Genomic DNA, 12,343 nt, shown 5'->3' on the forward strand with positions numbered 1-12,343 from the left:
AACCATAACATCTATACTATATCAATACTTTTTTTATAGGCTATCTTGATCTATTTTACATAACAATCTGTGTTATTTAAACAGTTGCCAGGTGTAATTTATTTGCTTCCTCTGACTCACCTCATAATTGCTTCTGTAAATAACAGGACATGTGATGGCTTAGCCCCTATGTAGATAGGTCCTGGAAACAGCCATAGCTCCACCCCCTTTTTTTTTTAAATCTGTTCTGTACTTATTGTTAAAATAAACCCCACCTCGTCATTACTGAGGGAGAAAAGACAAGGGGATAGAGTTATAAACGTTCTGTCACCATTAGAACTGAAATTAGTTAAGTGCTTTAGTTAAAAAAGACGCCAAATAATGTATTTAGCATGTTCTCTCAAGTCAACTGAACCTTCACTTTTACTTAACTTCATAAACAATGAATACACACTGACTTTTTATATAGATTTGTTAAAGGAAATCAGTAAGCAAAATAGTATTTGTCATACATTAAAGCATTACACAATGTCATTGCTGTATTAGAAAACACTTTAAACAAACGTAAAGGACTTGAGAGTAAATTCCTGTTCTTGTGCATGTAATACATCCGTCTTTCTCTTTCTGTCTCATTAATATTTCCTTTAAAAAAATGATGAGAGTTGCAGACATTTTCCTGCCATGGTTATCTGAAGATTTGTTGTATCAAATATATATACATGGAAAAACACACTCAAGGTATTTTTTTTATTCATAGCAGGTATTTTAATGAATTACACCAGAAAAAGATACATAAATTAATGGAATGGGATTAATATTAGAACATAAAGCGAACAGTGTTTTTAATTCACAAATATATGGCACAAAACCTACTTTACAATGTGAACCATGATGAATGAAGAGACAAAGATGATGACAGGCAAGTAAATAAGATTGTAGGTTTTGCAGAATACTCAAACACATTTTTGTTTCTGGCTTTGTTTGAATTAGAATAATAAAAGAACAAATCTCCAGCACTCCACTTGAGCAACTCTACACATACACATACACTAGGTATATTATCAGAATATACATTTGTGTGACTGTGTGATTAATACACATACAATATGAATGGAACTGGCATGAGGTTGAGGTGATTACAAAAGTAAAAACCATATTTACAATTTAAAACAAAACTTAGTTGTGCAAGTAAATCATTTTAATTAGTTGTACATTTCTGCATGAAATTGAGTGTATACACTGTAATTGCATTCTTTATTTTACAATTTCTGTTTTCTGTATTTACCTCTGCAAACTTCAGTGATCTTGATTTAGTGTGACATTTTCTGAAATGTCTTTTGAAAAGTCTGATAAGTTCCTGTAGTTAGATACAATTTCTGTGTTTTCAAGCCATTTTGCAATGTATTCTTCGTTCACTATTGGAAGAAATGTAACAATTAATAAAACTTTGTATAAACATGTTTCACTGGCTAACAGTAAATCAAACGATTGTTTTAAAGGGAATTTGTAAGTATACTTACTTTCAGGTGGCTCCAGAGTAAAGCTTTCTCTCTCTAACTTGTCTTGGTCTGACCAGATAGATCCCCAGCCGCTATCAGTCTCCTCCATCGCTGCTTCCACAGGCGTCAGGAGATCTGTGTTTTCTCTGGCCATCATCTCCACTTTCTCCATCAACTCTCTGACCTGTTCTCTATCCCCCTGCTCCATGTAGTTCAGTACATGATACCTGTTTTCACATTTATTGATCAACCACTGCAGAGCCTCTCCTTCACTCTCAATGTGTTCTTCAGTTGTGTTGGTGACCATCCATTCGCCCCTGGTGAACACAACTATACAGTACTTCCAGACATTTCGACCCAGGAGCTCCATGTGCTCCTTGACAGACCTCCTCTGTGCTTCATTGAAGGCGACACCTGACTGCAGAACCAGCAAAACTGCATGAGGTCCTGGTGAACACATAGTAACACTTGACATGATCTCCTGCTTGACTGACTCTGAAGTCTCCTTTACAGACGCGTACGGCCACCATCCAGGTGTGTCGATTAAAACGACTCTTCTCTTGTGGACCTCTCCTTCACTTATCACACACTTTTTTGTGTAATTTTTTTTCTTCTCTTGTTCAATTTTCAGAATAGTGTTCATCACTGAGGTCTTTCCAACAATATTGCCACCCATCAAGACAATCCTTAATTCTGGAAAAAATTTATCTGCCAGAAAGAACATGAAAGTTCATGAACACATCTTAGCATTCAGCTATAATCATATCATATGAGCTATATAATTCCATCTTTCTGTTAATTTTCTATTAATTATGCAAAGTTTTTTTTTTTACATTATTTTAGAAGATGCACTTTACCTGTTAGATGTTGTTTCAAGGTTTGCATCTTTGTTTTTACTTGAATCTCTCTCTCTTCTGCTTGTTTCTTCACGTTTCTTCTCTTTTCCTCCATATCTTCAAAAAGTTTGCTCTCAATTTTAAAGCACTGTCCTTGATGTTCAGCTACCAGTCTCTCTATCTCATTAAACAGTTTTTCCACATTTATCCCCTTGCTCTCAGTATAATTAAAGACATGAACTCTGTTCCCACATTTCTTTATAACAATATCAAGTTCGTCCCCTGCTGTCTCAATTAATTGCTTGCTATCTTCATTTCTCTGCTCTTTGTTGTCATACATGAGCAGAACAATGGTGTGGTTCCAGATCTGCTCACCAAAAATCTCCATGTGCTCCACCACACTGTTTAGGTGCATGACTGTAAATGGTTTGTGTAGATTGATGACTAGAAGAAAGGCGTGTGGATCAGGACACAGTTTTAAGCTGTGCACAATTTCCATCTTTAAAAACTTAGCACTCTCTGCCAGTGTGAAGCTCCTCCACCATCCTGGTGTCATTACCAAAGTGACAGACCTGTTCTGAACTGTCTTCTGCTTCTTTTCACTCTTGACTATCTCTTTTCGCACTTTACAGTCATTCTGGCCAAAAATGGTTTTAGCTGCACTGCGTTTGTACTCTGCTTTACTGCCGACTATAATGGCCTTTATCTCTGGAAGAGCTGGGCAATCTGCAAAAGAAAATTAAGGAACCTGAATCGTAACTTAGTTAGCAAACCATATCAAATGTATTATCATATTTTAAGTGTATAGTCAAATGTGTAAATTGAGAACTCTGCACTACATTTGGTTCCTGCATGTGTTTTGTATTATTAAAACATTCTTTAGTTTGCCTCGCATTGTTGTGTTTGATTTTAGGTGACAAAACAAATTACATTCCTACATACTTTTAACAATTTTAGAAAGTTTTTAAGCTTAGCATTGTATCATTAGCTTTGTACATTCATGTTAACATCCATTATATAAGGACACTTGCTGCTTTGAAACTTGAAGAAAACTTCTAGGTATTACTTTCACTGTAATCACAATATATCTCTCACATTTGTATTAAGCAAAACATTTTGGCCTTACTATATTGATTTGTACTACAAAAATATGTACAGTCATAGTTAAGCTTATACATATTTTCATTCTTTGAACAACAATGTACATAGTGACTTAGTATATAAATAATTTAAATTTGAGATATAAGAGAAGATATTTTGAAGACTTTTTGTGTTAGATCATCAGCTGTCCAAAAGTATATAAGTTTTGTCAAACGTTAAAACATTTACATACAGTATGGTGAAAACTTACTTTCATGACAATCAGAGTCCTCTCCTGCCTCCATAATGCGTCACAGACCGTCACTTTGAAGTTCTTGAGGTTTGCTTCAATATCTTCTTACTTTATCTCCTTTTTTCTCACTCCCAGTGTCCTGTTTCTTAGTTCTCAGTCTTTCTCTGGTGTCTCTATTTTATAAAAATCTTTAAGCATTTTCTGTCTGTTTTTGCGCATTTACTAAATGTGTCTCTGGACTGGACAAACTGGTTTATCAGCTTCTTAACGAAAAGTGATAGTGCCACTCCTGCAAATATTTTCAAACAAGGAAGTTTGGGTCACAAGCATTTTTCTTACTGAACAGTGTTTATTAAAATGAAAAGAATGCTTAACCTGGAGAAATGAAACAATGGATGTCAGTTTTCATTTGTTTTGTAACCATAACATCTATACTATATCAATACTTTATTTCTGTAATGACCAGACACTGGAGACGAGAGATCCAAGAGCAGTGTTTATTGGGTAATCCAAAACAAGCAGGGGGCCAAAACCATGAAATCAGTCAAAAACACAACAGGAAACAAGAAACTAGCAAGCGCAACTAAACTAGGTGATGGAAAATAAGGCCTCCATGACACAGACAGAAAAAAGACCGGTTTATATAGACAGGATAATGATGATGAAAGTGAAGACAGCTGAATGCAATTAACAGGTGTGCAATTACCGTGATGAAGGGACAAGGCTTTGTGGGAAATGTAGTGCCTGCGGTGAGGTGCCTATGGGGAAGTGAGACCACTAGTGGACACCCAGGGAAACACAGACCAGAAACCGTGACAATTATAGGATATCTTGGTCTATTTTACATAACAATCAGCGTTATTTAAACAGTTACCAGGTGTTATTTGCTTCCTTTTCTTCCTCTGACTCACCTCATAATTGTTTCTGTAAGGAACAGGTCATGTGATGGCTGTCAGTCAGTCTGGATAAGAAGACATGCCAGGTGCCCCACAAGCACACACACACACACACACACACACACACACACACACACTTACATTTACATTTGGTCTGTGCTTCTGTAAGAAATCATCCATCACACAAAGCTGCAGGTCAAAAAAGGTAAGCCTTTTCAGTTTTATATAGGTAATGCATCCAAACACCAACCCTGTAGTTGTAACCAACTACATTCAGATCAAGAAGCCACTAAGAAGTTGATCTCTTGATTTTCCCAGTTGCCTTGGTCTGTTATTGTTTGCAATGAAAACTCACAGGACCAGTTAGGGCAACTTTTTTATAAATTTAATTATTGTTTCCGTGCAATCAGTGTCAGTATCAGTTTCACTGTCAAAAATAATGACAGAAATGTTTCCCAATCGCTCCCCTCATAACCTCATGGCATTGGATGGGTTAATATAACTAGAGTGCGCTGGTCAGATACTTAAAATAAAAATGCATTTGAACATTCAAAATAAATAAATTAACATCACTTTTTATGTAATAATTTAATGACTTAATAGAGAGGTACCTCATTGATCCAGTATAGTCAAATGGAACAGCTTTCTAAAAATTGTTTATTAGGAGACAGATTAACTTAATAGGAAGGCTTAGCTTGTGCCAAATAGGTCTGTATTAATCAGTGTAGCATTTGAATTCTTATGAATGACTAGTCATTAGCTTTTAGTAAGTGCACATTTTTTGTTGTATTTTTTTGTCATGCATATTTTATGCACGGGGAGTAAATGGTTAAATGATTTAGATGTGTTTTTAGGAGCAGACATCAATAAAATAATTGTAAAAAATACAATAAAATTTAGTAAAAAAAAATATTTAATATAAATAAAACGAAATATTCCTAACCTGAAATATAAGGACCACAGGTTCTCATAACTGAACACAACATGCATGGATTACATATTGTGTATGTGTGTGTATTTCAGGAGGACTATTCTGTGAGTGATGTCTCCCAGGTGTTACAGATGGGTTCAGCCCTGCAGGCTCAGGTGGGCCGACTGGTGTCAGCTGTGAGAAACATCATGGAGCAGGAGAGACAGCAGGCCATGGAGAGGGTGCAGGAAGACTGCAGCAGAGTAAGAGAAGATCAGAACCAAACAGAGAGCATCCACCACTTCTTTGGCTCCCTGCTGGATCAGAGAGACCTCTTCCTGCTAATCTGGGTATGAGGATATACTTTAAAGTTTTCTAGATTAAATGCATATCAAGCCTCATTCACCATATTCTGATAAAAAGTTTATATTTTATTAGGTATTTTTTATATTTTTATAAATACTTTGTATGTAAATAATATATATATATTCTATAAATACATTCAGTTTAAATAAATACGTTCTAGTAAAATATGGCATATCATGCTCATATCAAATGTAGGCCTATGCATTTTTTAAACATTGTTTGTGTGTGTGTGTGGGTGTGTGTGTGTGTGTGTTGAAATTCAAATGTCTACAGTAATACAGTTAAGGCATATTTTGTTCATTTGATAGCTGTTGCAACATGACATACTAGAAGGAGCATTGCAAGACAGTTTATGACCAAAAACAACATAATACAATCTGTTCATTTAGGAACTTTACACATGACATTTGGATTAAAAGACTGGATTTACACAGGTATTCCAAACAAAGAATTTGCAGTAGCTAAGCCTTTTTAGATAAACCGTGATTGTTTTAGTAGAGAATGTGGAATACAGAGAATTCATAGCTGAGACCCTGAGCAGCCTGAATGAACTCAAGAGAGATCTCTGTAAGTAGGCATGTTAATATTAATAAACTCCGTGATGGGCCCCGATCTCACATTTAGATTTTATAAGTCAAATTCTTACCACTGAATCTCAGCTAACCTAATAAGTGTGAACTGAATCAATATTTTAGATTTTTTTTTTTGTCATTTGCCTTGTTTAATAGTGCCATCTAGTGGCTACTTTTTAATGGCTGTTTCTCTTTGTTGTTTAGTAAGCAGCCTATTAACCTTGGACAAAAACTTACCCTCTCCTAAACATCTATAAAGACTTATGGAAAGTGATGAAGGTCAAAAACAGCAAATATGATGACTTCTTAAAATATAAATGCACCCATATACTTTCATAAAGACTCATTATTACTGTGAAAAAAATAATATAAATGTAATACTTCCTGTTAAGTTGAAGTGGTGTCTTTTTTGTGTTTTATTAGTAGTTCTACTAGTGGTAGTTTTTAATGATTAAAATGTAATACATTTTACACAATGTTTCTCTGAACTTGTCTCAGAAAACTGATCTTAAATCAAATTATATAAAACAGAATTTGTTTATTTTTGTAGTCATATCATAACAGATGCCTAGCCCGTTTCATTATGTTCTGTGCATTATGATTCTCTGTTATTTTACTCAGATATCCTGGAGCCTGGTTCATCATCCTCCCTGTTCTCTCTGCACAGTTTCAGCACCGGAAAACACATTATTTTCCAAATACTGTACATTATTGTATCTATGCCCCGTCTCTCTCAAACATGTCATTTTCTACAAAGTCCCTCTTTCTGACAAGAGCAGTCTGCTCTGATTGGCCAACTGACACAGTGCATTGTGATTGGCTGAACACCGCAATCACTCGTGGGAAATGTAACGCCCCTTTCCATTATCATCAGCTTCATCTTTCAAAATAAATGTAAACACAGTTAAGAATGTCTTTGGTTTTATCATCAGTTTAAGCCTGAAAGGGCAACAGAGTGGGGTGACAGACACAGGGATGAAGCTCATATGTTTGTATTACACAAGCCACGGAAGGTTAAGACAGCTGACTCCACACACTCTAACTCTCCCTCTCTCTCTCACACACACACACACACGCACTCACACGTGACACGCAAAACTCTGCATTTGAATATTTAGTAGCAAATACTTAAACAAATAACAAAAAATTCTTACAGTAACTGATTCAGAAGTGCCAGATTTTCATAGCAAAGTCAGAATTCCCTCCTCTCCTAGGTTCACGAAACGGTTGTCCATAAATGCTTTGCTGTTTTGTTGTAAGTAATCTTAAAGATTTCTAAATCATTCTACTTTCAGAAGGCCAGATAAACTTTTTTTGCTTTCACCTAGATACACACAGCATCTCCCTGACATAGCTGCTTCAACACTAACTGCAGTTACTGAAACCACGCCTTCTTTTTTTTTGCGTGAACATCTGGGTGGCATTTCGCAAATATTTCCACATAGTGACGTAGAGATGTGGGGGCGTGTTTGAATGAGCCATTTTAGTGGGGAGAGGCAGAGTCTTAACTTTGATAATGAATATCTCTTTGGATTTGAGACTTTAGTCTTTGCAACTGTACAGATCTTCTTCATGCACCAACAGCTTGTAACACAGGAGAAAGGAATATTTGAAATCGCGTGTTTTTTATTTTTTATTATTTTATTTTTTTCTGTTTTTCATTTATTTTTTAAGGCTCTTCAGTGCATTAAAGTACAATTGAAAATGCATTTAAAATATTGAATAGTTTCCATGTCAGCAGCCTTTCTCATCACAGCTCAGGAAAGACACTATAAGGGTTTGGGATTGTGATTGCCACAAAAAGTTCTGTGGTTCTGCAAAAAAAATGTTTTTAAATAAGATAAATAAGCTGTCCTGCACCAGCTGATAAACCACTGTTGAGATGAAGGTTTCTCCTATGATTATAGATCTCACTGTTGGCAGCCCTTCCTTCAGCATCTAGGTTCAGGCATCCTTACTAAAGTAGTGCAGTTACTTTGTTTTTAAAATGCACACACAATTTTAAAAATAGCCCTTTAATGGACTGGCCATCAGTTCAGGGTTTTCCTGCGACAGAGAATAAGGGGTAGGAGAACAAATGGACAGTTGAAATTTGACAAAATATATGCAAAGTTCACTCTTCTTTAATTTATTGTTTTTATTTCGTGTGATGCTCAAAAATAAAAAGTACTTAGTGTATTTGAGAAATCTGAAAATGTTATATTATTGTATTATCTTTTGTGTCCTTTGATGCTTATGATCCTTGTGGATCAGTCATGTTCTGTGGGACACAGGGTCAGGTTAGTTTCCTGTTTTCTTCTGTATGCTTTTCAAAGATTACATGGATTATTAGAGAAAGTGAGAGAGGGAGAGAGGGAGGTGAAGCTGGTGGAGTGGGTGGGAAGGGGAGGGTCTTGAGAGACAGGATGAGTACAGGAAGATCCGTAAGCTGTCAGATTCAGTGTTTCTCTAGAAGCTTTGACACTTCGCATCTTTACACCTGGGAAACAGAGGGACAACCTACTAAATCAGGTAACTTTGCTATTTTTTCTTACTAAAAAGCTTAATAGCTTAATTTCATTTTATGTTACTCCAGAAGAAAGAAGCTTCAGTAAAAAAATAGTTTCTAACACACACAAGGTATTTTTGTCCTGTTTTCTTGTTAAATTCATCTATATTTTTATTAGATTTATGCTTTTATAAGGTAAGAAAAAAATAATAATTTTTTTAAAAAATACAGTCTATATAAAGAATTCTAACATTAAAGGATATTTAGATATTTTTGCATGGAAATGTGTAAGGTAAGGTTTAGTGTGTAAAAATTTGGGGAGAAATAAGTTTTGTGAAGTTTGTGAAATAAAGCAATAGCTCAAGGACAGAACTGAGCAGAATTAGATCTTTAAGAGCGCACAAACATTGAGGTTTCACTCAAGACCAGACGCAAATAAAAGCTGACCTTTGTAAATGTCATTGCTTTATAAAGACTTTAAACATGACCGGAATAGTAAATTAATGTGGTGAGTTGTGCCACTTAAGACCTGATATATACATACTTTACCTCCAAATTCCGAGATGTACCATTCTTAGGTTTCAGCACTTTTTAGCATGCCAAGGCACTGAGGAGAGAGAGGAGGTTCGGCCAATAAGCACCAGCAAAGGAGAGAGGGACAGAGGATCTGCGTATGGGAGAGAGGTCCTGCATGTTGTGGAACGTCAGGAGGGAAGTGAGAGCGTGTTAAAGACAGATGGTCTCTCAGTGGAGTTGTTGTTTTTTCTCTCTCTTTTTCTCACTCTCTCCTGGATGCTGCTCCCCTCAGCTGAAAGAGATCCAAAGTGTTACATCATGATCTTCATCCTTCACTGCTCCTCTTCCTCCTCCCCCACACAAGCATACCTGTTGGCTTGCAGAGCTCTTCTTATCCACTCCCTCTCTCTTTGTCTTCTCACAGGTTGTCTATGATGATGGATTTAGGATGATGAGAAACCTCTAAGTGTCCTTGCCTTTGGTCCCCTACAGGCAATTTAACAAGCACAGAAGGAGCTGTTCTTCAGGAAACTGTGACAGACAGGAGGGTGACGACGAAATAGCGAGACAGAGAGTAAAAGTGTAAGTGAGGGTGAAAGACTGAACCAAGGATTTAAAGATCTATACCTTTTACAATAGCTCACAACTTCACAGTTTTTGAGGATCCTTCACTTATTTTTTCTCGGTTTCCAGAAGACCACCTACTCGATCAAAGTGTAGGGAACATTTGCACCTAACTTCATCTGAGATTTCACAAGCTGAAATAATAAGACAATGCTGCCCAGCTCTGGGTTGCCAATGCTAATGCTAGCTACACTTCTGCTAATCGGCCCTCCAGCTGTCAGAGGGCAAAATGACACGGAGCCCATAGTACTGGAGGGGAAATGCCTGGTGGTCTGTGACTCCACACCCTCTTCAGAACCAGCAGGTAATGCGCTGGGGATGTCCGTGCGATCAGGTACCGGACGTGTGGCCTTCTCCGCCACACGGCAAACCAACCACGAGCCCACAGACATGAGCAATCGCACCATGATCATCTATTTTGACCAGGTAAGCAATCTTTCCACATTAAAATACTTTGTATGTAGTTTTGCCCTGTATAATTGGTCAGTTTTTGTTAGATCTTGGTGAACGTCGGTGGTCATTTTGACCAAGAGAGCAGTATCTTTCTTGCTCCAAGGCGAGGGGTGTACAGCTTCAACTTCCATGTGGTGAAGGCATACAACAGGCAAACCATACAGGTACACACTGGAAATTCTTTCTCGCACTCTTAAAAACATAAAGGTTCTTTATTGGCATCTACGGTTCCATGAAGAACTGTAACATCCATATAACCTTCCATTGAAAAAAAGGTTATTTATAATGGGAAAAGGTTCACACTTTGAAAAATATATATATTTTAAGATTTGCTCACTGAAAGGTACTTTGTGGAGCCAAAAATGTCTCTTCCGTGGCATTGCTGTGAAAACATATTTTCCTATTCACAGGTGAGTTTGATGTTGAACGGATGGCCAATGATCTCAGCCTTTGCTGGAGACCAGGATGTGACACGAGAAGCAGCCACAAATGCTGGGCTTGTGATCATGGAAAGAGGAGACAAGGCCTACCTCAAGCTAGAAAGGGGCAACCTAATGGGAGGCTGGAAGTACTCTACTTTTTCAGGCTTCCTGGTCTTTCCTTTATAAAGGGAAGATGTGGAGGAGAGAGCATGACATGCTCTCTGGGGATTATTATTATTATTATTATTTTTTTTTTTTAAATGGAAGTAACAGAAAAGGTCATATTTTTTCTTACTCTTTTTTTGTGGCAGTGCACAGAACATGAGAAGTAAAATGTTATATTTAAAAATTATTTATATTTTATTATTTTCAAAAATAAGATGAGACATGAATATACAGTATTTGAAATTATGTATATCAGAGGTTTCACAAACTTCAGTTACTGAAATCACTTTTTATTCAAATATAGCTTATCGACTTTCTGTTGTGAGATTTCTGTTTCTCATATGTTTGCCTGCTTATGGAGTTGTATGTTGTGTGTATTATAAAGCTTTTTAAAAATAAATCTCATTAAATCGAACCCCTTGACTAAAAATCTAAATTCCTTCTTGTTCTGTGTGAAATGAAACACGACTTGTCCTCAACCTGTGTTACTTCTGTGAATGAGGTGTTTTACCTCTTAACAACAGCTGTTTGTAAATATAGCTCTCAGCATCAGCTGGCACGGTTGATCAGGAATCATCACAGATAGCAGCATAGGCATAATGGATAACGGATACGAACTACAGTGCCACTGGGCGAGCAAAGGCAGATGGAGATTTTGGCAGGCAGACGTGCAAGTGTACACTGGACTCCTATGGACCATGCAGGGTGGGCTGTCACAGTCAATAAGTTACGCTGCATTGCTTTAAAGACACACACTTATTCACACATATGGAACAAAGAAAGAAAGAGAGCAGGAAAGAGATAAGGGAAAAAGAAAAGAAACAGCAAGAACACAGTATTCATTTATTTTTCTAACATGTCTGTGAGAATTTGTTTTTGTATGAAAGACCACAGCATGCCACTTTAAGATAGGTAAAAAAATATATATATATACATCAAAGCCTGGTGTTTGTGATTTTTACAAAATAATAATGTTATATATAACTTATGTGGATGTAAGTTATTTATCATTAATTTGTCCTAACTAATAGTATCCAGTGCAGTATACAGTATGTGCAATGCTATTATGTAATTTTTTTGTTTATAATTTGTCAATAGCAACAACTGATAATAATGTGATTTTTTTTTTTTTTTTTATGTTTTAACATCATATTTGGTGTGGTGGCATTTAAATTATATTTTTTATTTGCAATGTTTTTTTTTTTTGCATAGCAAAATTGATAGGCCTCTCATAGCCTCTCATATAAAACATCAACAAATCTGTCAACTAAATTCAAAAATACC

At 36.3% G+C, this 12,343-nt stretch overlaps 2 protein-coding genes across 5 annotated transcripts; one reads left to right on the forward strand and one right to left on the reverse strand.

Moving 5' to 3' along the window:
• Nucleotides 1-727: 727 nt before the first annotated feature.
• LOC113044987 (immune-associated nucleotide-binding protein 8-like) lies at nt 728-3,913 on the reverse strand. The gene is made up of 4 exons (XM_026205046.1): nt 3,666-3,913; nt 2,336-3,040; nt 1,500-2,186; nt 728-1,394 (listed from the first exon to the last, which is right to left on the reverse strand). Exons 1-4 carry the CDS (start codon nt 3,697-3,699, stop codon nt 1,276-1,278), a joined length of 1,545 nt encoding a protein of 514 aa, XP_026060831.1. The 5' UTR covers nt 3,700-3,913; the 3' UTR covers nt 728-1,275.
• Nucleotides 3,914-8,803: 4,890 nt separating this feature from the next.
• Nucleotides 8,804-11,474, forward strand: LOC113044990 (cerebellin-1-like). 4 transcript variants are annotated; one of them, XM_026205050.1, is made up of 5 exons: nt 8,804-8,902; nt 9,820-9,977; nt 10,089-10,445; nt 10,517-10,636; nt 10,883-11,474. In XM_026205050.1, the coding sequence occupies exons 3-5, from the start codon at nt 10,170-10,172 to the stop codon at nt 11,078-11,080; spliced, it is 594 nt and encodes a 197-aa protein (XP_026060835.1). In that variant the 5' UTR covers nt 8,804-8,902; nt 9,820-9,977; nt 10,089-10,169; the 3' UTR covers nt 11,081-11,474. The 4 variants fall into 4 exon arrangements, with proteins under 4 accessions (XP_026060835.1, XP_026060834.1, XP_026060837.1 ...); XM_026205049.1 differs by having other exon boundaries at nt 9,820-10,445; XM_026205052.1 differs by having other exon boundaries at nt 9,888-10,445.
• The last annotated feature ends 869 nt before the right edge of the window (nt 11,475-12,343 follow it).

Source organism: Carassius auratus, chromosome 27, assembly GCF_003368295.1.
Source record: "Carassius auratus strain Wakin chromosome 27, ASM336829v1, whole genome shotgun sequence".
NCBI classification, from domain to species: domain Eukaryota; kingdom Metazoa; phylum Chordata; class Actinopteri; order Cypriniformes; family Cyprinidae; genus Carassius; species Carassius auratus.

Excerpts from the sequence above, each read along its gene's own strand:
- LOC113044987 (XM_026205046.1), bottom strand. The coding sequence starts at position 3,699 with ATGGAGGCAGGAGAGGACTCTGATTGTCATGAAA. Across the intron at positions 2,187-2,335 it reads CTTGAAACAACATCTAACAG|ATAAATTTTTTCCAGAATTA; the intron begins GTAAAGTGCATC and ends TCTTTCTGGCAG. Across the intron at positions 1,395-1,499 it reads TACTCTGGAGCCACCTGAAA|TGAACGAAGAATACATTGCA; the intron begins GTAAGTATACTT and ends TTCTTCCAATAG.
- LOC113044990 (XM_026205049.1), top strand. The coding sequence starts at position 10,170 with ATGCTGCCCAGCTCTGGGTTGCCAATGCTAATGCTAGCTACACTTCTG. Across the intron at positions 10,446-10,516 it reads TGATCATCTATTTTGACCAG|ATCTTGGTGAACGTCGGTGG; the intron begins GTAAGCAATCTT and ends AGTTTTTGTTAG. Across the intron at positions 10,637-10,882 it reads ACAACAGGCAAACCATACAG|GTGAGTTTGATGTTGAACGG; the intron begins GTACACACTGGA and ends TCCTATTCACAG.